Source organism: Neophocaena asiaeorientalis, unplaced genomic scaffold (genome assembly GCF_003031525.2).
Source record: "Neophocaena asiaeorientalis asiaeorientalis breed wild unplaced genomic scaffold, Neophocaena_asiaeorientalis_V1.1 scaffold86, whole genome shotgun sequence".
Classification (NCBI taxonomy): Eukaryota; Metazoa; Chordata; class Mammalia; order Artiodactyla; family Phocoenidae; genus Neophocaena; species Neophocaena asiaeorientalis.
The window spans coordinates 13,086,543-13,112,712 of record NW_020175039.1 but is presented as its reverse complement, the minus strand read 5'-3'; the positions used below and the strand labels follow the sequence as shown (position 1 = coordinate 13,112,712).

The 26,170-nt window shown below is 39.5% G+C and overlaps 1 protein-coding gene across 1 annotated transcript in view; it reads right to left on the bottom strand.

Annotated features, from left to right (window-relative positions):
* ACADL (acyl-CoA dehydrogenase long chain) overlaps nucleotides 1-6,673 on the bottom strand; it is a 36,838-nt gene extending 30,165 nt beyond the window's left edge. Inside the window, exons 1-3 of the mRNA XM_024763292.1 lie at nucleotides 6,417-6,673; nucleotides 2,256-2,411; nucleotides 1,532-1,669 (exon numbers count right to left, since the gene is read on the bottom strand). Coding sequence (XP_024619060.1) covers nucleotides 1,532-1,669; nucleotides 2,256-2,411; nucleotides 6,417-6,493 — 371 coding nt within the window. The 5' untranslated portion in view covers nucleotides 6,494-6,673. The remainder of the gene's footprint in view (nucleotides 1-1,531; nucleotides 1,670-2,255; nucleotides 2,412-6,416) is intronic.
* Nucleotides 6,674-26,170: the final 19,497 nt, after the last annotated feature.

Here is a 26,170-nt window from a genome sequence, read left to right as displayed (position 1 = left end):
TAGAACTGCTTTTGCTGCATCCCATAGGTTTTGGATCGTCATGTTTTCATTGTCATTTGTCTCTAGGTATTTTTTGATTTCCTCTTTGATTTCTTTCCTCTTTGATCTCTTGGTTATTTAGTAACATATTGTTTAGCCTCCATGTGTTTGCGTTTTATCCTTTCTTCTCCCTCAGTTATTCTGCTATTGATTCCTTCTAGTGTATTTTTCATTTCAGTTATTGTATTGTTCATCTCTGTTTGTTTGTTCTTTAATTCTTCTAGGTCTTTGTTAAACATTTCTTGCATCTTCTCGATCTTTGCCTCCATTGGTTTTCCAAGGTCCTGGGTCATATTCACTATCATTATTCTGAATTCTTTTTCTGGAAGGTTGCCTATCTCCACTTCATTTAGCTGTTTTTCTGGGTTTTTATCTTGTTCCTTCATCTGGTACATAGCCCTCTGCCTTTTCATCTTGTCTATCTTTCTGTGAACGTGGTTTTTGATCCACAGGCTGCAGGATTGTGGTTCTTGCTTCTGCTGTCTGCCCTCTGGTGGATCAGGCTATCTCGTGCAAATGATTTTCAACCCTTGATTTGGATGTTTTGAGTATGTCGGCTATCTCCCAGGTGGTATAACATTGATTGTTCTCAACTAATGTCTCAATTTGATCGCTATCAAGTTCAACTGGTTTATCCGACCGGGGAGCATCATCCAGCGAGAAATCTCCAGTACGAAACTTTGCAAACCACTTTTGACACATTCGATCAGTCAAAACACCTTCTCCATACACTGTACAAATCTTTTTTTGTGTGCTTCAGTTGCATTTTTACCTTTCATGAAATAATAAAGCATAATATGCCAAAAATGTTGCTTCTTTTCTTCCACCTTCAATATTAAAATGGCTACACAAAAATTCACCAATTTTAATAAGTCTTTTTTTAAATGCACGTTAATATGACAGCTGTCACAATATAATCTAACAAAATTGTTTTGAATGAAGTTGAAGACAACTAAGTGTTACTAGAGCCATCTTATGGAAAAAAACAAACAAATTTTTGGCCAACCCAATATTTAAGAGCAGAAATACTTTCATTTTTTATGTATCCATGCTTTTAATCTCCAAGGCATTTATTGTTCCAATATATAACGTCACCAAGAGTATATGAATGCGCCACTTTCACTGCAACCTTGTCAGCACTGGTTATTATGATTTTTAATTTTCACTAACTTTTGTACTCAAAATGATACCTCCAGATTAATTTAATTTGCATCTGATTGGTAGTAAGGATAAACTTTTTTCATCTAAAAAACCTATTTTCATTTCTTTTTTGATGAATTGCTGGTTCAAAACTTTTGCCCATTTATCAACTGAAATCTTCATTTGTTCTCATGTATGAAACAGACACATGGGTCAATTAGAAATGAAGCACCTATTTTAACAACTTAAAAGAGGATTTTCAATCTTATAAGATTAGAAAACAGTTTAAAATCATCACTCAGAAAAGTGAACTGACGAAACAAGACTCAACTTCAAATGCTTCCATACTTACTGCTCCTCCCAAACAACAGCTGACGAGTACAAGTCCCCCCCAATGCCACCATGACGCTCTGCAATATTGACACCAAGCAGTCCTTGTTTTCCAGCTTTTTCCCAAAGCTCCCTACTCACTTCTCCAGCTTTCTCCCATCTGCAAGTAACAAACATGTTAAAATCAGAAAAATATTTTTCATATTATTTAAACGGCCACATTTTGAATTTATGAATGATTTTGTTCAGGAATGGTCCCTTAATTTAAGGTAATTAAAAAGGGGGTGCTCTCATATCCTGTGACAATAACAGGGCCCAACAAGTAAAAGAAAGATTCCTCTTTCCCAGGAAAGACTCAGTCATTGAAAAGCCCTGGACTCTTTGTTTACTCTAGCCCTCCCAACTTCCTTTTCCTTTCTATGAAAGTGCTCTCCTTCCCTTGCTGAGCAGCGACTTGCACATAGATCACCATGGCTGTGGACCATAAACCCATTTTTTATGGGAGAAAAAACTGGCAGTCGATTAGGTCAACATATTTTTTAATTGTATATTTTAAAACTCATTTAAGAAGCTTTGAACTAGTTTAAGAATCCCATAATCTTACAGTATTATACTGAAGAGTGGTAAAAATGTTAATAAAGCCCTGAACACAGTACTTTTTCTAGAGAACAACGAAGAGCATTCTAGGAAATGGTCCTTCTTGGACCTCTAACGTGCACTACTTTCAAAGAAAATGTGCGACTTACTCTGCGTGATGAGGAATCACTTCTTCTTGAAAAAACTTCCTTACACTTTCTCGGAAAATGTCATGTTCTGAAGAGAAGAGTCTTCTAATTCCTATATCTGTTAATTTTTTAGCAGAAGGAGTTTCTAGACGTTCCTCCCCTCCAGAATGAGAACATCTTAAAAATATACATACATTAAGAAAATTAAGTGAATTGTTACTCTTCACATCCAAATTAAAAGTCACTGAACAACATGAAGGAAAGAGTCTGAAATTTGACAAACTGGTTCAAATTTGAGCAGCAGCACTTTAGGATCTATCTCGATTGGATGAGACTAAGAAGTAGTTTGCCCTTATTCAACTCAGTCTTTACTTCCAAATCCCTAAAGAGGATGTCATGCCTAGAAATAATCACATGTTTGAGCTGAAGTAGAATATAGAATAGTACTGTATGGTGATGCCGATTAAATAATGTAAAATTCAAATAGTACAATAGAATAATACTGATAAGTTTTCATGTAATGTACAATTTTTGAAATAATGTAACCCCCCCATTAATAGTTTATCCAGAATCATACAATTTCAAATGGCAGGTGTATAGGATGCAAACTGCACATTACAATCCGGGTGTAAAGCAAAATCAAAGTGCCCACCAGTCTCTGTAGGGATTATTCCAGAATTATACAAAATCTTTGGAAACTGACCTTTCCTCTCGCTGCACCCCACCACCCCCCATATTAAGCTTAAAAAGAGACTGCTCTGTAGTTCCTTTTGTTCAGTGGTCTTCAGATCGCCCCCTGCTCCGGCCGGGGGTACGCCTGAAAAGATTTTGAAACTCTGTGTACCACTTTGTACATTTTTAAGCTCACATATAAAAAAACTTTTTATCATATATATAAATATTGCCAAAAGATGTTTTTCTGTTTTGCATTATATTGTTTTGGGTTTCTCTCTTCCTTAGTTGGACCCTGACCTGATCTGATCCTATCCTGTCCTTTCCTTCCCTTTTCTTTCTCTTCCTCTTCTTCTTCTTAGTTCAGAAAAGACCCAGTCTTGTTTATTAGCAATTAGGCTATTTCAATTTTTTTCCCCTGAAATGTATTATTTTTTTCCAGTTTATATATCTTTCCTTAATGCAATGGACTGAATTGTGCCTGCCTCCTCCTCCAACCCAATTCATGTTGAAGCTCAAACTCCCAATGTAATGGTATTTGGAGATATAGCTTTGAGGAGGTAATTACAGTTAAATGAGGTCATAAGTGTGGAGTCCTAAACAAAGAGGCTTGGCTTACATTATAAGAATGGGAAGAGAGAGATATAGCTCTGTGTGCACACAACAAGGAAAGGCCTAGTGAGGACATAGGGAGAAGGGGGCCATCTATAAGCCAGGAAGAGAGCTCTCACCAGCAAATGAACTGGCCAGCACCTTGATCTTGAACTATCCAGCCGCTAGAATTATGAGGAATAGATTTCAGTTGTTAAACCATCCAGTCTATAGTATTTGGGTATGGAAGTCTGAGCTGATTAATACACTTAATACGTATTTTGTGTCATTTTGCTTTAGACTTATCTTTTATATACAACTTTTAGTTGAGTTTTATTTGTTAATACAACCTGAAATGTCTTTTAAGTGGTAACCTTTAGCTGAGAACTTTTAATATTACATTTTTTATAGCTGGTCTGCCTTTTATCTTCATGTTTTTCTGGTTTGCTACTCTGTCAGCCAAATCATCATTTTTAATAGCTTATTTATTCATTTAGCCAAAAAATACTTTCTGAGTGCCTAATATGTACTAGGAACCATTCGGGTAACTTGGGATACAACAGTGAGCAAGGGCCTTGCACACCACTGTAATGTTACAGTAAAAGAGACTAAAATCTACTTCATCCTATATTGAAATGACTCGTTCCAATTTCTTTATAATGCACACATTGGTCCATACTTGGGATTTTTCCTCAAGGAAAAAAATGTGCTGAGACTAGGGAACTGGAGCTCTAAGACACTGAATCATTTGTCAACATAATTAGTAAATAATAGAGTGGAACTTATATCCAAGTCTGCCTGGATCTTAAAATTTTATATCCCATGTAACATTAAAGAAATCTTTGGAACATTTCTAAGTAAAACACACCAAGACAAAGGAAAGTGAAAGAAGTGCCAGAAAGAACAGAGATTTTCAGATCAGTCAAAAGTGTTCAAGAGAGAACATGTAGAGAGAAGAAAATCAAAACACTTGGCAGTAAGTTTGTTGGAATATCCATTTTTTGCCAAGACTAAGGAACCCGTACAAAATAAATCAGCCCTTTTTCTCCCCATAAAAACCAGGAAATCTGTACTGAATAAATTGTCCATTGTTTTCCTAAAGCATTAAACTGCTACTCATCTAACAGGCTAGGCTCTAATTATTATTATTATCATTATTTTTTAAACCTCATTTACATTATAAAAGGGAGACAGTCTCTGCCAGCACCTTCAGGTAGGGAGCTGGTTATAAATACACAATTTTGGGCCTCATCCCAGGCCAAATGAATCAGTCTGTACATTTGACACTTGAAACACACAGGGGTTAGGGACGCCCAACCTCCATGCAGTTGAAAATCCATGTATACCCCACCATCAGCCCTCCATATTTGTGCTTCCTCCAAAGCACGGTTCTGCATCCTCAGATTCAACCAACCATGGATTGTGTAGTACTGTAGTATTTACGATGGAAAAAAATTCCCATGTAAGTGGACCCTCGCGATTCAAATACATGCTGTTCAAGGGTCGACTGTATTTTAATAACATTCCTAAGTGATTCATATGCACATTAAAGTTTAAGAGTCTGTTATAATGAAACTAGAGTCTTTGACCTATTCAGAGGGTCCCTCAGGTCCTCTTTTTTCCAATATTCTTCCTATACTTCAACCAAAATAACATCACAATTGACAATGCAGAAGCAGGTATGAAAATCAGACTAATATTAAGCCAGACATTAAGGGATCTACAAAAATGTAAAACAATGTCACTCATCTCACTTTTTTTTGGAAAAGTTATTTTTCATAAAGATGTTATTTATGTTAACATGTAATGAGTTACTTTTATGTAAACTAAATATTTGTAAAACTTCCCAGTTTTGTAGATATCTATTGACATCAATGTCCATAAATAAAACTCACATAAACAAAAGATCTTGGAGGTCCTCTAATTTTAACAGCACAAAGGAGTCCTGATACCAAAAAATTTGAGCATCACTGTCTTATGAAATTCGGGGAAGAGCTTAGAAAAGTATGTGTATCCGAATGTAAAGTCACTCCTCGGTGAAGCCTTCCCAGCCCTCCTCACGAGCAGCAGTTTTGTTTCCTGCTCCTACAGCATCTGAGAGTTACCATAAGGCCGCCATGAGCTAATTTATCCATCCTGTCACTCTCATTAAACAGGGGATCCTCGGTGCTTCCAGCTTGTTTATCCAATGACTGTATTTGAGGTGTCAGACGGTACAGGAAGCTTTTGATCTTATAAACACTACCTTAATAGTCACTGAGCCACTTAGAAACTCTCTCCATTAATTCCTCTGCATTTACTTAATTAAAGGATTTGTTAAATCTCAAGTTAATTTCATCGTCTAACGGGCCGTCGCCAGGTCTTTCCTGTTCCAGGATGTCTTCTCCATGGCACTTCTCTAGGTCAGCGTCGCTGCAAGTGCTTTTCTCAAGATCTGGGAGGCGGTGGAATACCAGCTCCCAAGTTCACTATAGGGCGGTGCCTTTTTGCCACAGATCTAACTGGGCCAAAGGTCGTAGCTCCAACTCGTGCAACTGTGGCCAAGGGCTGACTCCCCGCCCTCGCCTCGCAGGAACTCTTCGAAATGCAGACTCACGGTGCCGACCCCAGGCCTCAGAACCAGACGGGTTGGATTGGGGCCAGTGTCCCCCTTCGGCTGTCACCAAGTTGAAGCTGCTAGGCCGGCGCCCACGCGCTCGCCCCAGTGGGTCCGACCCAGGTTCTGGGAGCCAAGGGGCGAGGCCCAGCCCCTTCTCCCACCCTCTCTCGCCCCAACAGCTCAGCCCAAGTCCCGGGGGCCGATGCAGCCTGCCCCTTGAGCGCGCGCCGGCTGGTTCCCAGCCCCCAGGAGCGGTGTGCGTGTCGAAGCCCTGCCCTGCAGCCTCCCGGCGGCGCAGCTGAAACGGGGCGGGCACTCACCTCGATGCCGGCGGCACGCTCGGCGCACAGCGGCCGCCCCACAAGCGTAGGGCCCTGCGGAGGAGGCGTGTGGCCATGGCTGGGACAGCGAGGGGCGGCAGGGGCGACGGACTCGTTTTCTCGGTGACTCCGAGCGCGCAAGGCCAGGCGCCGGGCCAGCGAACTGTCCCCAGGACCTTCCTCCGTGCAGTCCCGCCGGAAAAACGTCGCGCAGCCGCTCTGGTAAATGCGCCCTGGGCGCCCTTCCGGAGCCCGGAGCCGCGATCCTCTGTGGCCCGGCGGGTGGCGTGTCGCCGAGCGTTGGGACACGCCCCTCTCTAGAATCTTACCAATGGAAAGATTCTAAACGCAAAACGATAGATAGAGTCTATTAAAGAGAAGGGTCGCTGCAAGAACAGCTGGCCGACTTCCTGGTAGCCAAGGAAAGACGACCCTGCCGACCCTGAGCGTGGGTTGCTTGTCTGGTTTGTTTTAACATCTTTATTGGAGTATAACTACTTTACAGTGGTGTGTTAGTTTCTGCTTTATAACAAAGTGAATCAGCCATACATGTACATATATCCCCATATCCCCTCCCTGTTGCGTCTCCGTCCCTCCCACCCTCCCTATCCCACCCCTCTAGGTGGTCACAAAGCAGCGAGCTGATCCGAGCCAGCAATCCCACTACTGGGCATATACCCTGCTTGTCTGTTTTTATAGCCAGAGAACAAACGGACTTCTGTCACCCGCTGATTGGGTAGGATCTGCATGTTTCCAGTGGGATGAATACCTTTCTGTATATGGTATGGAAAAGGAGCAAGGCATACTGCTTGGGAACGCTCAGAGATGTTGCAATGGTTGTTGCATGACAGAGTGATAAGGGTCTGGTAACTCTGCTCTTTTCAGAATTCTGAACCGCTTTGAGGAACGAGTTTAAGCTATGGAGCCTCAAAAATGGACCCAAGCACAAACGCACAAACTTACATGAAGTTTCTTTTCTTTTCTTTTCCTTTTTTTGTGGGGGGAGTTCTTTATTTTTTTAAATTGAAGTATAGTTGATTTACAATATTAGTTTCAGGTGAAAAACATACCAATTCAAAAGTTGTATAGCTTGTACTCCATTTAAAAAAAATTGTATTGGGGTATAGTTGACTTACAATGTTGTGTTAGTTTCTGCTGTATAGCAAAGTGAATCAGTTATATATGTCCATTCTTTTTTTAGATTCATTTCCCGTATAAGTAATTACAGAGTATTGAGTAGAGTTCCCTGTGCTATACAGCAGGTTCTCTTTAGTTATCTATTTTATATATAGTAGTGTGTATATGTCAATCCCAATCTCCCAATTTATCCTTCCTCTCCCCTTTCCCCCCAGTAAGTTTGTTTTCTACATCTGTGACTCTATTTCTGTTTCGTAAATAAGTTCATTTGTACCGTGTTTTTAGATTCCACATATATGTGATATCGTATGATGTTTGTCTTTGACTTCACTTAGTATGATAATCTCTAGGTCCATCCATATTGCTGCAAATGGCATTATTTCATTCTTTTTTATGGCTGAGTAATACTCCATTGTATTTATGTACCACATCTTTTTTATCCATTCTTCTGTCGATGGACATTTAGGTTGCTTCCATGTCTTGGCTATTGTAAACAGTGCTGCAATGAATGTTGGGGTGCATGAATCTCTTCTAATTATGATTTTCTCCGGGTATATGCCTAGGAGTGGGATTGCTGGATCATATGGCAGTTCTACTTTTAGTTTTTAAAGGAACCTCCATACTGTTCCATGAAGTTTATTTTCTAACACTGGAGATTGATTTACTTCATATATATGACTGTGCAAATACTACTTTCAAAGAAGTGTGGCGTTATCATTTTTTTCTTGCAAAAATTAGTAGCCACTTCCTGGAAAAAATTAAAATATATTCAGTATGTAAATAAAAACCTTTAGTTCAGTTCTCCAATAGTATTTTATTTGAATTCATGTCTTGCCATTTCCTTTTACCTCAAGTCATCAAATACTGTTTAATGATCTACATTTCAATTTAATGAAGTCTGAGCTTTTGAAATTTATGGATTTGGTTTATTGGTAATAGGAAATCTGTGAAAGTTTTTGAACTCTAAAGAGTTTGCAGAGTGGATTTCTAAGGAGGTAAAGCAAAACATTAAGGCCATTCTAAGAGTCGAGGCCAGTTATCAAGGGACTGAAATGGTACAAGTGAAAGAGACACTTGTGTTAGAAATCAAGAACTAACTAACTGAATGCAGCATAAAGAAGTTTAAAAAAAAGAAAGTTTTAATTCCATACAGAAGCATGTGAATATTATTAATTGGCCGGGGAAGCACAGGACTCCATGTAGACTTGCTAGAATTCTGGACTTGCCAGCCTTCTTAAGCCACCTCAACCATTAGCAGTCTGTGCCAGGGTATTTACTTGCTTCATGGGACCAAACTTGTTTTTCAACATGATAATTAGCTGATCAAGTAACCTGCTAGTATGGAGCCATGAGACCCTTTTCTGCATGGTCTTGCTGAGCCTCTGAAAAGTGAGGATAATAATACAACACTATTTCAGTGTGCCTCAGTGTGGTCTGAGTATCACTACAGCAGCACCACCTGTTGAATCAGAATATCTGATGATGAGGTCCAGGGTTCTGTATTCTTAACATGTCTCACCAGTGATTTTTTTTTTAATTAGGCTTAATTCACTTTACTTTTCTCATATAAAAATACTCTGTGGTGGCCACAGCTGGAGCCTGGGTCCTCTGCACTTTGCTAGAACATCAGTGAATTCCTGATAGGGAGACTTGGAGAACAGGATCTCTTTCTAGAGGTGGTGAGGTGAGATAACTGTAGATCTTGGAGATGGCATCAAAGCTGGCCTTGGTGAAGTTGCCTAGGATTTCAGTGCAGCCTCTGACCTATGTGGCAGTAGTATAGCAGTCATCCTCAGCAGCTTCTGGGGCCCAGGGGTTGAGGTGATGGCAGTGCCTCTGCGGGCAGGAATGGTGAAACCGAGCAGGACAATAAACCTTTCTCTGCACACAAACTTACATTCCGTAACAACCATATGAGATGCCTTATAACAACACACCCCATTTTCGTTGGAATGCTCCTGGTTTGAGAACTGTCTTTTTGGTATGTGCAAAATAAACTTTTACTAACTACTGCTTTGGTGATTAACTGGTTTTACTTTGGCTGTTTCTGAACTTTTGACAAATCCAGTCTAGGATTTTTGTTCCCATGTCTCTCTAGTATACTTTAACCTGGCACAGTTCCTTCTGACTATCATTCATAGCGTTGACATTGTTTGGAGTAAAAGCCCGGTATTTTGTAGGAATAACTTAGTTTGGGTTTTCTGAGGTTTCCTCACAGGAGAATTGGTACTTCAGTAATGTGATGTCCCTCTCAGTACATCGCATCAGACTGCCCTTCATGCTAGATTATCCCGTTCTTGGTGAGGTAAATTTGAACCACCTTAGTTTTACTGTCTTAATTTCATTAAGATGGTGTCCACCAGATTTGTCTGTTGTAAAGTTACTATGTTTCCTTTTGTGAAATAAGAACAAATATGCTTCTGAATGTAGAATGATCTGGGCTAAAATGAAATGAAAGGTTAAACAAACTACCGAGATAATTCAGGCAAATTACCCAGAATTTCACAAATTCTTTGAGCCATTTATATCTCCCTGGCAGGAATAAGTCACATCTTTTACCTGAGAGTTCTACAAGGCATGCTATTATTAACTGAAAGGTCAATTAGGGCCAGAATAGTCAGGGCCCTATCTAGTTGATGCATATATATCTTGAACTTGGATCTAGAAGAGCGTAACACAAAATTAGGAACTATTCAGTTATTATTGGCCAATATTTTTATTATGATTAAATATCACACTAGGGAGGGAATTCCGTGGCGGTCCAGTGGTTAGGACTCTATGCTTTCACTGCCAAGGCCCAGGGTTCAGTCCCTGGTCAGGGAACTAAGATCCCACAAGTCACACAGAGTGGCAAAAAGAAAAAATTACACCAGGGAATTTAGATTTGATATGGTAAGAGATAAGAGTACTCTTTTGTTCTTAAAGCCTAGGAGATTGAAATTCATTCATTCATTCATTCATTCATTCATTCTTTTATCTCTTAAATACCCATTGAGTTCCTCCTAAAATTGAGGATACAATGTCATACAAGATAAAATCCCTACTTTCAAAGGGATTGAAATATAGTTATGAAAATGAGACTTGTATGAGGTGACTTAAAATACGAGACAGAGTATGATAAACGTAGGAGCAGCTCCAGGGAGGGAAGTGACACTTCGGGTGACCAACTTGATCTACTTCTTTTTCCCACTTTATTTTTAGGGAATAGTGGAAAAAACATGGGCTATAGAATTCCACAGACCAAGACCAAGGTTGGGAACCTCTCTCTGAGTTACTAAATCTCTCCATGTCTCTGTTCCCTTATTTGTAAAATGGAGATATTAACAGGATCTACCTCACAGGGTTCTTGTGAGGCTGAAACAAGGCAAAATATGTAAAGCATCCAGTCTGGCAGCAACAGGAGCCCGGTATATAGTAACATCATTACTACTATTCAATATTTTTCCTTACCTTAATTCTTAGGAGAGGCCATATGCTTCCCGAATTGCCAGGGAAACAAATAAAACCGATAGAACCTGACCCATCCTGCAGATTTAGTTAGCTGTCATTTATTCAAAAACGGATTTGCAGCAGTTGCTCATTCTAGGTCCCAATATTTATGCCAATATCTTTATTGGACACGTCAGATCATCCTTGTGTTGTGGTTTTCCCTCAGGGTTACTAGTGTTAGCTTTTTTTTTTTTTTTTTTTTTTTTTGCGGTACGCGGGCCTCTCACTGCTGTGGCCTCTTCCGTTGCGGAGCACAGGCTGCGGACGCGCAGGCTCAGCGGCCATGGCTCACGGGCCCAGCCGCTCCGCGGCATGTGGGATCTTCTCGGACCGGGGCACGAACCCATGTCCCCTGCATCGGCAGGCGGACACTCAACCACTGCGCCACCAGGGAGGCCCTAGTGTTAGCTTTAACTCTCTTCTCTGTTCATTTCTTTCAATAGCGTGTTCTTCCCATTTTAGAGAAAGCAAAGACACTTGATTTAATATCTTTTAAGAAAATGTTGCCCTTGCTAGTCCTTCATTCCAAGGAGTTTGTAGTCAACACTAGGGATTTTTTAAATTAATACCAATATAAGCTAAGGTGCAAAAGAGTTTATTTGTCCAGATTCTAAAATTAAGTATTAATTCTGGCTAAATGTTCTGGTCTAGTATAAGCAATTTCCGTGAATGTTTGACTTTAAGCTTTCTTTACCTGTGTGAGGGCAGAGCACTCATTTTTCAAAGGAGAACACATGATTGATTCCACACCGTGAAGGGACAGAGTTGTCCAACTCTGGAAGCTTTAACATTCATCTAGCTATGATGATGAATAGGGCAGTGTCACAGGGTCATATGTCAGACAGCAGGAAAGTTAAGGAAAATAGAGCCAAGAAGTGAGCTAAAGTTAAGAGTTTATCTCATAATTAAAAGACAAAGAAAAGGGAAGGTGAGGCAAGGGCGGGGCTCAGCTGGAATCTGCCAAATGTTGGGAAACTACTCTGGCTCGTCTGAATATTCTGAAGGTCCCTTTGTACACAACAGACTGGAACAGGCCAACTACTAGGAGGTACGGACTTCATAGCTACAACATAAGCTCTCTGAACCTCCATTTATTCACCTGTAAATGAAGAAGTTTCATATCATGGCGTTGTTGTGAGCATTTTTTCAGATAATGGGGGTCAAATGGTTAGAGCAATGACAAGATTATAATAAGCACTCAATAAATAGTAATTATTATTGTTATCATTGAGAAATATCCCCCCCACACACACCATTTTTTTTTTTTTGCCCACGCCGTGGCCAAAAGATCCTGCTTGTAGGATCTTAGTTCTCCGACCAGCGACTGAACCAGTGCCCTTGGCAGTGAAAGTACAGAGTCCTAACCACTGGACCACCAGGGAATTCCCAGAAATATCCCTATAATACAAAAAAGGAAGAGCAACTTTTAAAAAACACATTTTAAAAAAACCTTCAAGTTCAAAGAAGAAAATAAATTACTCCTAGTTCCCCAACTGAAATATAAATATCCTTGGAGTAACACATTGGAGTATGTGAAGGAATAAACAGCTTCTAACCATATTTCGCACTCCCTCTCTGACTCTTATAGTACTTATTTTATATTATACAAAGATACACTACCTTGTGTGTTTAACAACTCTTGTCTGTGTATGCCATGCCTCTTAATTAGAGGGTAAATGTTTGAAGATAGGGACTGCTATGCTTCTCCTCTGATACGTGTTAATAAATGTTATTTATTGATGAAAATGACAGCTTCTCTAACTGTAGTCACTAGGTATTTGTTTATAAATGTGCAAAAACTGAGTGATTGGGAACTATTATTTGCTATTTGATTTGAAGAATATCTTGACATATTAAGAAAACTTAATCTGGAATTTGTTTTTCTAAATTTGTCTGAATTTTTTTCCTTACAGAGGACAATAGTTTCAAAACTAGTTGATGTTTTATGTTTCATAACATTTTTCTTAAAAAAAAAGCAATTTAAGTATTTTAACGAACATAATTTTTATAGAAAATCTAATTGTCAGGATTAAAAATGGATTTGTTTAAACCTTGCTTTGAACCCTGACCTACTTCTAACTTGCTTTCCTCTAGGCCATACTCATAATAAAAATACTAGTTGTACACATTTTTAAAAATAAATCATCACTTAAATGTAAAGAGGATTATAAAACTTATATTCTAGGATTGCTGTGTCTTTTATATCTATTTTGTATGCAGCTCATTAGAAGTGTATATGTCCTCTTGTAACCAAAAGTGGGTCTAGCTGTTTACTGCTCAAAAGCCAATAAAGAGCCAAGGTCGGTGGTAAGGAAAATTTGCTTTATTTTGGTTGCCGGCAACTGGCAGACACACATCAGAACTGATCTCAGAGAGACAGCCGTGAGTGGTCCTGAAGAGAGATCTTGGTTCCCTACCCAGGAATTGAACTTGGGTAGCCTGATGAAAGCCAGGAATCCTAGCCACTAGACCACCAGGGGCTAGAGGCTAGAAGCAAAGTGGCCCTGGCTCTTTCCCCCATTTGAAAGCAAGAATGTTTCAAGGAGACAAACACTGTAAAAAAAAAAACAGGCACAACACATGGGAGAGCACACAGAGAAACAGTTTATTTAAGACAGAAGCAAGGCAGAAATACACACCCAGAGAGAAGGGTATGGGCATCCCCCCTAATAAGGAGGAGCGCAGTAAAGAGGTGATTTGAATCCCTTATATAGGATAGTCCCTCCGGCTTTTTGTTTACCTTTGGCCATTATCTTGTTTCTGTTTTCACACCTGACTGGTCCTAGGACCCTCCCCAACATGCGTGCGTAATTTTTGCTAAGATGGATCCCACCGCCCAGGCCTGTGGGTGTATGTCTGCACTTATTATGGGGTGGCGCCCCCTCCCTCTTTGACCCCCAAGGAGCCTTCCTACGCATGTGCAGACAGGGAAGTTTTCCTTGACCTCAGGAGAGGGTATTTTATCTCTTTACTTCAGCAGAGCTAAGCTTCTGTCACTATCTTTGCCCTTGGAGTGGGAACAAAGCTTCAATTTTACTCCACAAACACCAGCTGTCCGGCCCAGGGGCCCATCTATCTCCTACCTCATAACCAATTGGCAAAATGCCCAAATAGCACTTCATGCTCAAAAGAGAGGTTTGCCCAGTGCACACTGTTGGACTTACTCGGTCTTGGAGCTCGTCAGCCTGTCCAGATGCTTGTTTCCGTTCATTTTTTTATATATAAATCTTTGATCTCTCTTTGATCTTTTATATATAAATCTTTGATCTCTCTGAAACTTATTTTGGTATAGTGATACATCTTTTTTTCCAGATGACTAACCATTTTCCCCAGCAACATTTTATTGAATAATCCATTTGTTCTACTGATTTAAAATGCCACTTCTATCATTTGCATTCCCCTATGTATTACTGGATTGGCCAAAACGTGCCTTCTGTTTTTAAGTTAAAATAAATGACACATTTTTCATTTTCGCCAGGAACCTTACGGAACAACGTATTCCCCCTTTTGTTCCACTACTTTCTGCCATTTTTCAGGTAACTTCATAATTCCACCTTCCCAAAACTTTTTATCTTTTTGAACAAAGAACTGTTCCAGGTGCCTTTTACAGTCTTCCAGGGAATTGAAATTTTTTCCATTAAGAGAATTTTGTAAAGACCTAAATAAAATGGCAATACAAAGTTGCAATGTCTGGTGAATACGGCGGATGAATCAGAACTTCCCAGCCAAGCTGTGGCAGTTTTTGCCTGGTCATCAGAGAAACACGTGGTCTTGTGTTATCCTGATGGAAGATTATGTATTTTTTGTTGACTAATTCCAGATGCTTTTCGTCGAATGCTGCTTTCAGTTGGTCTAATTAGGAGCAGTACTTGTTGGAATTAATCGTTTGTTTTTCTGGGAGGAGCTCATTATAGATGACTCCTTTCCAATCCCACCGTACACACAACATCACCTTCTTTGGATGAAGACCAGCCTTGGTGTGGTTGGTGGTGGTTCATTTCACTGGTCCCATGATCTCATGTTCTATATTATTGTACAGTATAATACAATATATAAATGGCATAATACATTTTCATTGCCCGTCATAATTTGTTTTAAAAATGGAATGTTTTCATTATGTTTCAGTGGAGAATCACAAGCAGAAATATGATCAAGAAGGTTTTTTTCATTTAACTTATGTGGAACCCAAACATCAGAGCAATTACCATAACCAAGCTGGTGCAAATGATTTTCAGCGCTTCATTTGGATGTTTTGAGTATATCAGCTATCTCCCACGTAGCATAACGTTGATTATTCTCAATTAATGTCTCCATTTGATCGCTATCAACTTCAACTGGTCTACCCAACCATGGAGCATAGCCCAGTGAGAAATCTCCAGCACGAAACTTCGCAAACCACTTTTGACACGTTCGATCAGTCACAGCACCTTCTCCATACACTGCACGAATATTTTGTTTTTGCGTTTCAGTTGTGTTTTTACCTTTCATGAAGTAATAAAGCATAATATGCCGAAAATGTTGCTTTTTTTCTTCCGTCTTCAATATTAAAATTACTGCAAAAAATTCATCAATTTTGATGTCTTTTTTTAATGCACACTGATATGAAATTTGTCACAGTCTATTGTTTCAAATAAAGTTAAAGACAACTAAATGCTACTAGAGCCATCTTATGGAAAAAACTGAACGAACCTTTGGCCAACCCAATATATCTGGACCTATTTCTAGACTTTCTGTTCCATTCATCTGCTTACCCATTCATTCATTTATTCAGCAGATATTTTGGGGAAGCCTTATACTTGCCTACATGCCAGACACTTTTCCAGGTGGGGAGACAAAAATGAACAAAATGTGTTTTTTGACCCTGTGGAGCTTGTCTGTGAAAGCAGACAATGGATAAATAAACATAAGTCAGGTGCTGATAGTACAGTGAAGATAAGTCATGTGTCTGTTCATGAGCTAATTATCCACTGTTCCAATTATTTTGAATTTTGATCTTGAAAAGAAGATAAGCAGGGGTAGGGAGGGGAAGACAGAGGCAGGAACTTGGGGAGAAAGAGACAGAGAGTATGTTAAATAAAGAGCTGCTATAGAAGAGTGAATGGGCTCTATCTACTCTACCAAATACTATTTGTACAACCCTGGGCAAGTTGCTTATCTCAGATCTCACATTTCTCTACTGGGAAATAGGGGTGCTGCAGAGGATTGATGTGAAGCTAAATGTAATGTTTGTAAACCCCTTGGCTCATGTTACCCTTAAAACATTTTCTTCTAGTATATGATCTCAAGAAAAGTAATTATTGGTAGGAAGTAGAGATGAATAGGTGGAGCAGAGGATATTTAGGACAGTGAAAATATTCTGTATGATATTGTAAAGATGAACATGTCATTATACATTTGTCCAAACCCATGGAATGTTTAACATCAAGCGCAAACCCTAGGGACTTCCCTGGTGGTCCAGAGGTTAAGAGTCCATGCTCCCAATGCAGGGGGCCCAGGTTTGATCCCTGGTCAGGGAACTAGATCCCACTTGCCACAACTATGATTCCACTTGCTTCAACTAAAGATCCCGCATGCCGCAACTAAAAAAAAGACCCCGCATGCCACAGCGAAGATCCTGCATGCAGCAATGAAGATCCTGCATGCCACAACTACGACCCAGTGCAGCCAAGTAAACAAATAAATAAATAATTTATTTTATTTATTTATTTATTGAGTGAACCCTAGCCAAAGCAATCCTGAGAAAGAAAAACGGAGCTGGAGGAATTAGACTCCCTGACTTCAGACTATACTACAAAGCTACAGTAATCAAAACAGTATGGTACTGGCACAAAAACAGAAATATAGATCAATGGAACAGGATAGAAAGCCCAGAAATAAACCCATGCACCTATGGTCAATTAATCTATGACAAAGGAGAAAAGACAGTCTCTTTAATAAGTGGTGCTGGGAAAGCTGGACAGCTACATGTAAAAGAGTGAAATTAGAACATTCTCCCACACCATACACAAAAATAAACTCAAAATGGATCAAATATGTAAATGTAAGGATGGACACTGTAAAACTCAGAAAGAAACATAGGCAGAACACTCTTTGACATAAATTGCAGCAATATCTTTTTTAATCCACCTCCTAGAGTAATGAAAATAAAAACAAAAATAAAGAAATGGGACCTAATTAAACTTAAAATCTTCTGCATAGAAAAGGAAACCATAAACAAAGCGAAAAGACAAGCCACAGAATGGGAGAAAATATTTGCAAACAAAGTGACTGACAAGAGATGAATCTCCAAAATATACAAACAGGTCACGTAGCTCTACGTCAAAAAAAAACATACAACACAATCAAAATATGGGCAGAAGATCTAAATAGACATTTTTCCAAAGAACACATACAGATGGTCAAAACGTACATGAAAAGATGTTCAACATCACTAATTATTAGAGAAATGCAAATCAAAACTACAATGAGGTATCACCTCACACCAGTCTGAATGGTCATCATCAAAAAATCTACAAACAGTAAATGCTAGAGAGGGTGTGGAGAAAAGGGAACCCTCCTACACTGTTGGTGAGAGTGTGAAGTGGTATAACCACTATGGAGAACAGTATGGAGGTTCCTTGAAAACTAAAAATAAACTACCATATGATCCAGCAATCCCACTCCTGGGCATACATCTGGAGAAAACCATAATTTGAAAAGAAACATGCACCCCAATGTTCATTGCAGCACTATTTACAATAGCCAAGACATAGAAGCAAGCTAAATGCCTATCAACAGAGGAATGGATAAAGAAGATGTAGTATATATATATATATATATATATACAATCAGTGGAATATTACTCAGCCATAAAAAAGAATGAAATAATGCCATTTGCAGCAACATGGATGGACCTAGAGATTATCATACTAAGTGAAGTAAGTCAGACAGAGAAGGACAAATATTATGATATCACTCATATGTGGAATCTAATTTTTAAAAAAATGATACAAATGAACTTATTTACAAAACAGAAACAGATTTACAGATATCAAAAACAAACTTATGGTTACCAAAAGGGTAACGTGTGGGGCAATAAATCAGGAGCTTGGGATTAACATACACACACTACTATACATAAGACAGATAACCAACAAGGACAGGGAACTCTACTCAGTATTCTGTGATAACCTATATGAGAAAAGAATCTGAAAAAGAATGAGTATACGTATATGTATAACTGAATCACTTTGCTGTACACCTGAAACTAATGCAACATTGTAAATCAACTATAATCCAATAAAATTTTAAAAAAAGAGTGAACCCTAATGTAAACTATGGACTTTGGGTAATTATGTGTCAATGTACGTTTGTCAAATGAACTGCTTTGGTGCAGGTTGTTGATAATGCAGGAGGGTATGCATGTGCGGGGGCAGTGGGCATATGTACTTTTCTTTGTACCTTTCTCTCAGTTTTGTGTGAGCCTAAAAACTGCTCTAAAGCATTGTTTTTGTTTTCATTTTTCAAAAAGGTGTCTGTACAGTAAGTCTCCTACATACAAACGAGCTCCATTCTGAGAGCACGTCTGTAAGTCCAATTTGTTTGTAAGTCCAACAAAGTTAGCCTAGGTACCCAACTAACACAATTGGCTATATAGTACTGTACTGTAATAGGTTTGTAATACTTTTCACACAAATAATACATAAAAACAAACACAAAGAATATAGAAAAACATTTTTAATCTCACAATACAGTACCTTGAAAAATACAGTACTACAGTACACTAGCTGGCATATAGGGGCTGGCATCGAGTGAACAGGCAAGAAGAGTTACTGACTGGAAGAGGGAGACGAGGTGGGAGATGGTAGAGTTGAAGGTTCATCAGCAATGAGATGGAGGGCAAACTGCAATTTCACTCACACCTCACGTTGATGACACCGGTTCTGGTTCCTTGCTGGATTCAATTCTATCTACCCTCTTTAAAAAATGATCCAGTGACGTATGGGTAGTAGCCCTTTTTTTCTCATCATAGATGACACAGTAGCACTGGATTGCATTCTGAACAGCTGCTGCGACCTTCGTGTACTGTTCTACGTTTGGGTCCTGTGCCTCAAAAACTAACAGTGCCTCCTCAAATAAAGAAAATCCCCTTGCCATTTCCCGCGTCGTGAATCTCTTTTGTTCTTCAGTTATTTCTTCCTCCTCTTGTCTCTCTTTGTCCTTTCTCTGAGCCTCCAATTCCATCAGGTCTTCATTAGTAAGCTCCTTGTTTTGCACAGCAAAGAGTTCAATGAAGTCGTCCTTTTGCATATCTAGCTCCAGCTTCTCGCGGTTGCTGAAAACCCCTTTGGACTCCTCATCCACCTTCTCAAATCCACGAAAATCATGAACAAACTGTGGGCAAAGGTTCTTTCAAACCCCATTCGTGGTGACGGCCATAACCTCACGGCAAGCAAAGTCAATGTTTTTTATGGTCTTGTAGATGTTATAGTCCTTCCAAAATTGTCACAAGGTTGTTCCTGATTCATCACTCGCCTTTACTGCCTGATGAAAAGTGTGACGTAAATAATATTTCTTGAAAGTGGCTATAGCTCCCTGGTCCATAGGTTGGATGAGCGACGTAGTATTCAGTGGCAGATGCACTACTTTGACGTTGGGATGAAAGTCATCCATGAATGGGGGTGGTCCGGAGCATTGTTGACCAACAAAAGATTGTTGAATGGGATGTCCTTCTCCGAGCAGTATTTCTCTACCTATGGGATAACGTGGTGAAAAACCAGTGCTGGAAAATGGCCTGTGTAACTCAGGGTTACTCTTCCACACAAGAAGAAGAGAGCCCTTGGCTATGTTTTTAAGGGCTCTTGGGTTCTCTGAATGATAAACTAAGAGAGGCTTCAGGTTCATATCGCTGGAAGCATTGCCATGAAACATCAGAGTTAGCCTATCCTTTGCTGCTTTATAGCCTGGCATCAACTTTTCCTCCTTACTGATGTAACTTTGGTCTGGCATTCTCTTCCAGTACAGTCTCATCCACATTAAAAACCTGCTTGGGTAAATATGCGCCTTCATCAATAATTTCTCGAAGAATTTCAGGAAATTCCCAGGCAGCTACCATATCTGCTGCCTTGCCACTTACTTTTATGCTATGAAGGTTGGCTCTAGCTTTGAAATGATGAAACCAGCCATGGCTGGCATTAAAAGATGTGCCCTCTGATTCTTCACCATGGTTCTTCTTCAAGTCTTCATAAAGGCTTTTAGCTTTCTTTTGCATCAGCATTAAGCTGAGCAGGACTCAGCGCTGATGTTGATCCTGCATCCGCACCCTGAGAAGTTTCTCCATCTCCTCCATCACTTTTCCAGGCTTCTTTGATATTATTATCACAATCATCAGCACAGCAGACTTCACATGTTCCATGATCTTGTCCTTGTTCTTTAGAATTGTGCCAATGGTTGAACGATTCATGTTACAAGAATGAGTGATGTCTACTATCTTTTTGCCTCGCTCCACCCTCTCAATTATTTTCACTTTTGTTTCCACTGTTATCACTTGGCACTTCTTAGCAGTACCAGCTACATCACCACTGCTTTTACACTTGCTTCCGGACATACTGGGCTTGAAATAAAGTTACTGTATTACTGTACACTATACAGTACTGTAAAGTACACAAAAGCACAACCACTTGTAGAGGATGCATGCGTGTGACAATGCAGGCCAGACACGTGAAATAACACGTGATTGGACATGAGAACACATGTTTGCATCTTTGAAAGTTTGCAACTTGAAGGTTCATATGTAGGGGGCTTACTGTATAAGAAAAGAAGATATACAGACGAGAAAGCCATGAGAAGACGGAAGCTTACATTGGAGTTCTGCAGTCCCAAGCCAAGAAATGCCAAGAACCACCAGAAACTGGAAGAGGCAACGAATGGATTCTCCCCAGAGCCTTTGAAGAGAGCATTGCCCTGCTGACACCTTGATTTCAGACTTCTGGCCTTTAAAAACGGTAAGAGAATAAATTTCTGTTGTTTGAAGCCAACCAGTTTATAGTAATTTGTTACAGTAGCCCTACGAAACTAATATCGCATCTATTTTCAGACACTCTGTTTTCCACTGCAATGTGTCTGTTAGAAGTAGCAATCTGTTGACTTTGCCAACCAGAATCTATTCATCACTTTTTCCATTAACAGGATGTATGTTTTCTTTGAAGAAACATCCCTCTCCCACTCTGCCCATGGAGTTTTGATGGGTGTGGTAGATTGTTTGCATCAATGGTCCCATTTCTTCATCCCTCTCTGCATCACACGCTTTAGTATGTACCTTTGGGGTTTCTCTTTTAAAGTTGGAATTTATTTCCCTGACTGATGTAATTTCTTCGGCCAATAGAATTGTGTGAAAGTGAATCAAGGCCTCAAGAAGCTTTCCTCTCTTGCATTCCTGCTATCCATGGAAAGCCATGAGAGGGACTAGAGACTTCCTAGCCAACTCCCTACAGACCCCAGGCCTGTGAGCAATAAATGCTTATCATTATAGGCCCTTGAAGCTCTGTGGTTGTTTGTTACAGCAATGGGTAATGAATACAATAGGTTTACTATTCTCTTGCATCCAAGAGCATGTGACCTGGACCTGAGCAGAGTGATTATTTCAGAGCTGCACATGTTAATCATGTCCTATGAAAATCAACTCAATTCTGAGAGTTGGGAAAGAATCTCTTTCTGCTGGGCTTGATGCTAATGGAAAGCAAGATCAGAGTTGCTTGGGATCACCATGGCTTGATAATAAAACCATTACAGGGGAAAGCTGAGTAAACTGAGAGAGCGACTGAGTCCTGAGTTGAACCTCTGGATTCAACTACGCCTGACTTTTTAGTTACGTGAGTCAGTGATAAAAAAATCTTTTTTTAATAACCTAACTTACATTGGGATTTCATCCCATTAAAAGAACTTAAATTTTTGTCCAGATCACATTTCTGCCAAGCTATACTTCCTAATATACTAAAATTAAATTCCTAAAATATTCAAAAATATTTTGATTGTGTCACTTTTAGAAAATTATTGCTCTTCATTTTCCTTCAGATTAGTTCATCAATCAAGGCTTTCCTGGCATCTGGCTCTCAGTTTTTCATCAGGGTTGATTTCTGATTCTTGTCTCCCTTATGTTTTCCACCCATTCTATGTGTTTTCCTGACTTTCTGCTTTTGTTCATGTGGCCCTCTTTGCCTGGAAAGCCATCCTCTTCCGTATTAGCCAGGGCATAAGTGCTGTAATAAACCACCCCAACACTTTAGGGACTTCATACAATAAAAGTTCATTGTTTGCTTTTATCACACTTCTTGCAATTGGTAGTGGGAGAGGGGGTTGACTACATGCAGATTTTTAGGTAGCCAGACTTTTTTATTTTATAACACTAATATCCTTGACTTGCAGCCTCTAGGGTTGTCAAAAAAGAAGAAAAGATAGGAAAGTCTAAAGACTTTACGGGAAAGTCTAAAGGGAGACTGACTTTAGGGCTGGAAGACTGACTTCCAGGGCTGGAAGTAGCCAACATTCTTTTGACCCATGTTCCATGGGTCATAACTAGTCACATGATCCCAGGTGGCCTTTCTTGGCTAGATTGAGGAGGCTGGAAAATATGTTTTTCCTTTGTGCTCAGGAGGAAAAAGAAATAATCTGTGATCATATAGCACTGATTCTGCCATATCTGCCATCTCCATCTGGTAAAACACTCCCAAAAGAATGCGATTTTCCATATTCTCATTTTAAAAATTTGATTTGTAGAGTGAATTTTCTGTGTGTTTATTTTATTCTCCTTTAAGTATAAATACACATTTATTGAATTCCACAGACACAAAGGTGAACATGACCTGCTCACTGCTTACAAGAACTCACTGTCGTGGGAGAGACATAGACACAAACAACCATAATCTTATGTAAAAGGCACAGCTATAAAGGTACTTACAAATTGCTAATAAAGTAGAGGAAATAGTTTCTTGATGGTGGGGACTATAACTTGTCTGTGTGTCTCCACAAGTACAAGGAATGTATAGGGGAGTCTTGCACATGCTAAACACTTTATTCGAGGGCTTCCCTGGTGGCGCAGTGGTTGAGAGTCCGCCTGCTGATGCAGGGGACATGGGTTCATGCCCTGGTCCGGGAAGATCCCACATGCCGCGGAGCAGCTGGGCCCGTGGACCATGGCCGCTGAGCCTGCGCATCCGGAGCCTGTGCTCCGCAACGGGAGAGGCCACAACAATGAGAGGCCCGCGTATCGCAAAAAAACAAAAACAACAAAAACAAAAAAACCACTTAATTCTATTTGATGAGTGAATACCAATAAGTAAGTGAGCTGAAAAGGAAAGGATGAATACATTTGAGATATATAGAGGTAGAGTGTAGAGGGACCTATGCAGAAAGGGGTTTTGTTTTTTCATAATTAAATAGCAAACAAAAAATATACAAAAAGTTTAAATGACAGTTTTAGGCATGTACGAAGGTAAATTGTTGAAAAGTCTTAAAGAACATTGGCAAAGTGCTTCCATCTGTAATTTATGAAGAGGGTAAATATTTGAAGAGGTAAAATGCTCTTCACAAAATTGTACTTTTATGAGTACAATTTCTGTGAGTACAAGATTATACTTTTTATGATTTTGACCTCATACACAACATATTTAGTTACAATACTCAACTTCAAATGGCAGAGGGATTTAACAACTTAAAAAAAATATAACTAATCACCATGATGCAATGAAATGTAGTTTTTGCCTGGAAGTTCTGCCTCCTGTGTGAAATTTTAGGAGAGAGAGTTCTGGTCTCTCATTTATCTACCAAAAGCTTTCATCCAACTGTGAGTTGAATATTACTACTAGATACTCTTGAGGAACATTAAAAAAAAATAGCCTGCTCCCATATCAGATTTCATAAATCAATCACTGAAAGGTAGAGCCCTAATTGAGAGCCAGTGGTTTACTGCACCCACCTTCTGAAAATGCTGTCTTTCTATATTAGCTTCTTACTGCTGATATAAGAAATTGCCACAAATTTAGTGGCTTAGAACAACAGAAATTTATTACCTTACAGTTCTGGAAATTAGGAGTCTGAAATAAGTTTCACTGGGCTAAAGTCAAAGGTGTTGGAAGGCCTGTGTTCCTTCTAGAGCCTCTAGGGAAGGATCTGTTTCCTTGCCTTTTTTTTTTTTTTTTTTAACTTTTTTGTTGGAGTGTAGTTGCTTTACAATGTTGTGTTAGTTTCCACTGTACAGCAAAGTGAATCTGCTATATGTATTGATATAGCCCCTCTTTTTTGGATTTCCTTCCCATTTAGGTCACCACAGAGCACTGAGTAGAGTTCCCTGTGCTATACAGTAGGTTCTCATTAGTTATTTATTTTATACATAGTATCAATAGTGTATATATGTCAATCCAAATCTCCCAATTCATCCCACCCCCACCTTTCCCCCTTGGTATCCACATGTTTGTCCTTTATGTCTGTGTCTCTATTTCTGCTTTGGAAATAAGATCATCTATACCAATTTGTTCAGATTCCTCAGATATGCGTTAATATATGATATTTGTTTTTCTATTTCTGACTTACTTCACTCTGTATGACAGCCTCTAGGTCCATCCATGTCTCTATAAATGACCTAATTTCATTCCTTTTTATGGCTGATTCATATTCCACTGTATATATGTACCACATCTTCTTTATCCATTCCTCTGCTGGTGGACATTTAGGTTGTTTCCATATCCTGACTATTGTAAATAGTGCTGCAATGAACATTGGGGTGCATGTATATTTTTGAATTATGGTTTTCTCTGGGTATATGCCCAGTAGTGGGATTGCTGGGTCACATGGTAGTTCTATTTTTACTTTTTTAAGGAAGCTCCATACTCTTCTCCACAGTGGCTGTATCAATTTACATTCCCACCAACAGTGCAAGAGGGTTCCCTTTATATATGTCAATCCAAATCTCCCAATTCATCCCACCCCCACCTTTCCCCCTTGGTATCCACATGTTTGTCCTTTATGTCTGTGTCTCTATTTCTGCTTTGGAAATAAGATCATCTATACCAATTTGTTCAGATTCCTCAGATATGCGTTAATATATGATATTTGTTTTTCTATTTCTGACTTACTTCACTCTGTATGACAGCCTCTAGGTCCATCCATGTCTCTATAAATGACCTAATTTCATTCCTTTTTATGGCTGATTCATATTCCACTGTATATATGTACCACATCTTCTTTATCCATTCCTCTGCTGGTGGACATTTAGGTTGTTTCCATATCCTGACTATTGTAAATAGTGCTGCAATGAACATTGGGGTGCATGTATATTTTTGAATTATGGTTTTCTCTGGGTATATGCCCAGTAGTGGGATTGCTGGGTCACATGGTAGTTCTATTTTTACTTTTTTAAGGAAGCTCCATACTCTTCTCCACAGTGGCTGTATCAATTTACATTCCCACCAACAGTGCAAGAGGGTTCCCTTTTCTCCACACCCTCTCCAGCATTAATTGTTTGTAGATTTTGTGATGGCCATTCTGATCAGTGTTAGGTGGTATCTCATTGTAGTTTTGATTTGCATTTCTCTAATAATTAGTGATGTTGAGCATTTTTTTTCATGTGTTTGTTGGCCATCTGTATGTCTTCTTTGGAGAAATGTCTATTTAGGTCTTCTGCACATTTTTTTTTTTTCTTGCGGTATGCGGGTCTCTCACTGTTGTGGCCTCTTCTGCTGTGGAGCACAGGCTCCGGACACGCAGGTTCAGTGGTCATGGCCCACGGGCCCAGCCGCTCCGCAGCATGTGGGATCCTCCCAGACCGGGGCACGAACCCGTGTCCCCTGCATTGGCAGGCGGGCTCTCAACCACTGTGCCACCAGGGAAGCCCTCTGCACGATTTTTGATTGGGTTGTTTTTTTGATCTTGAGCTGCACAAGCTGTTCGTATATTTAGGAGATTAATCCTTTGTTAGTTGCTTCATTTATAAATATTTTCTCCCATTCTGAGAGTTGTCTTTTCATCTTGTTATGATTTACTTTGCTGTGCAAAAGGTTTTAAGTTTCATTAGGTCCCATTTGTTTATTTTTGTTTTTATTATCATTACTCTAGGAGATGGGTCAAAAAAGGTCTTGCTGCCATTTATCGCAGAG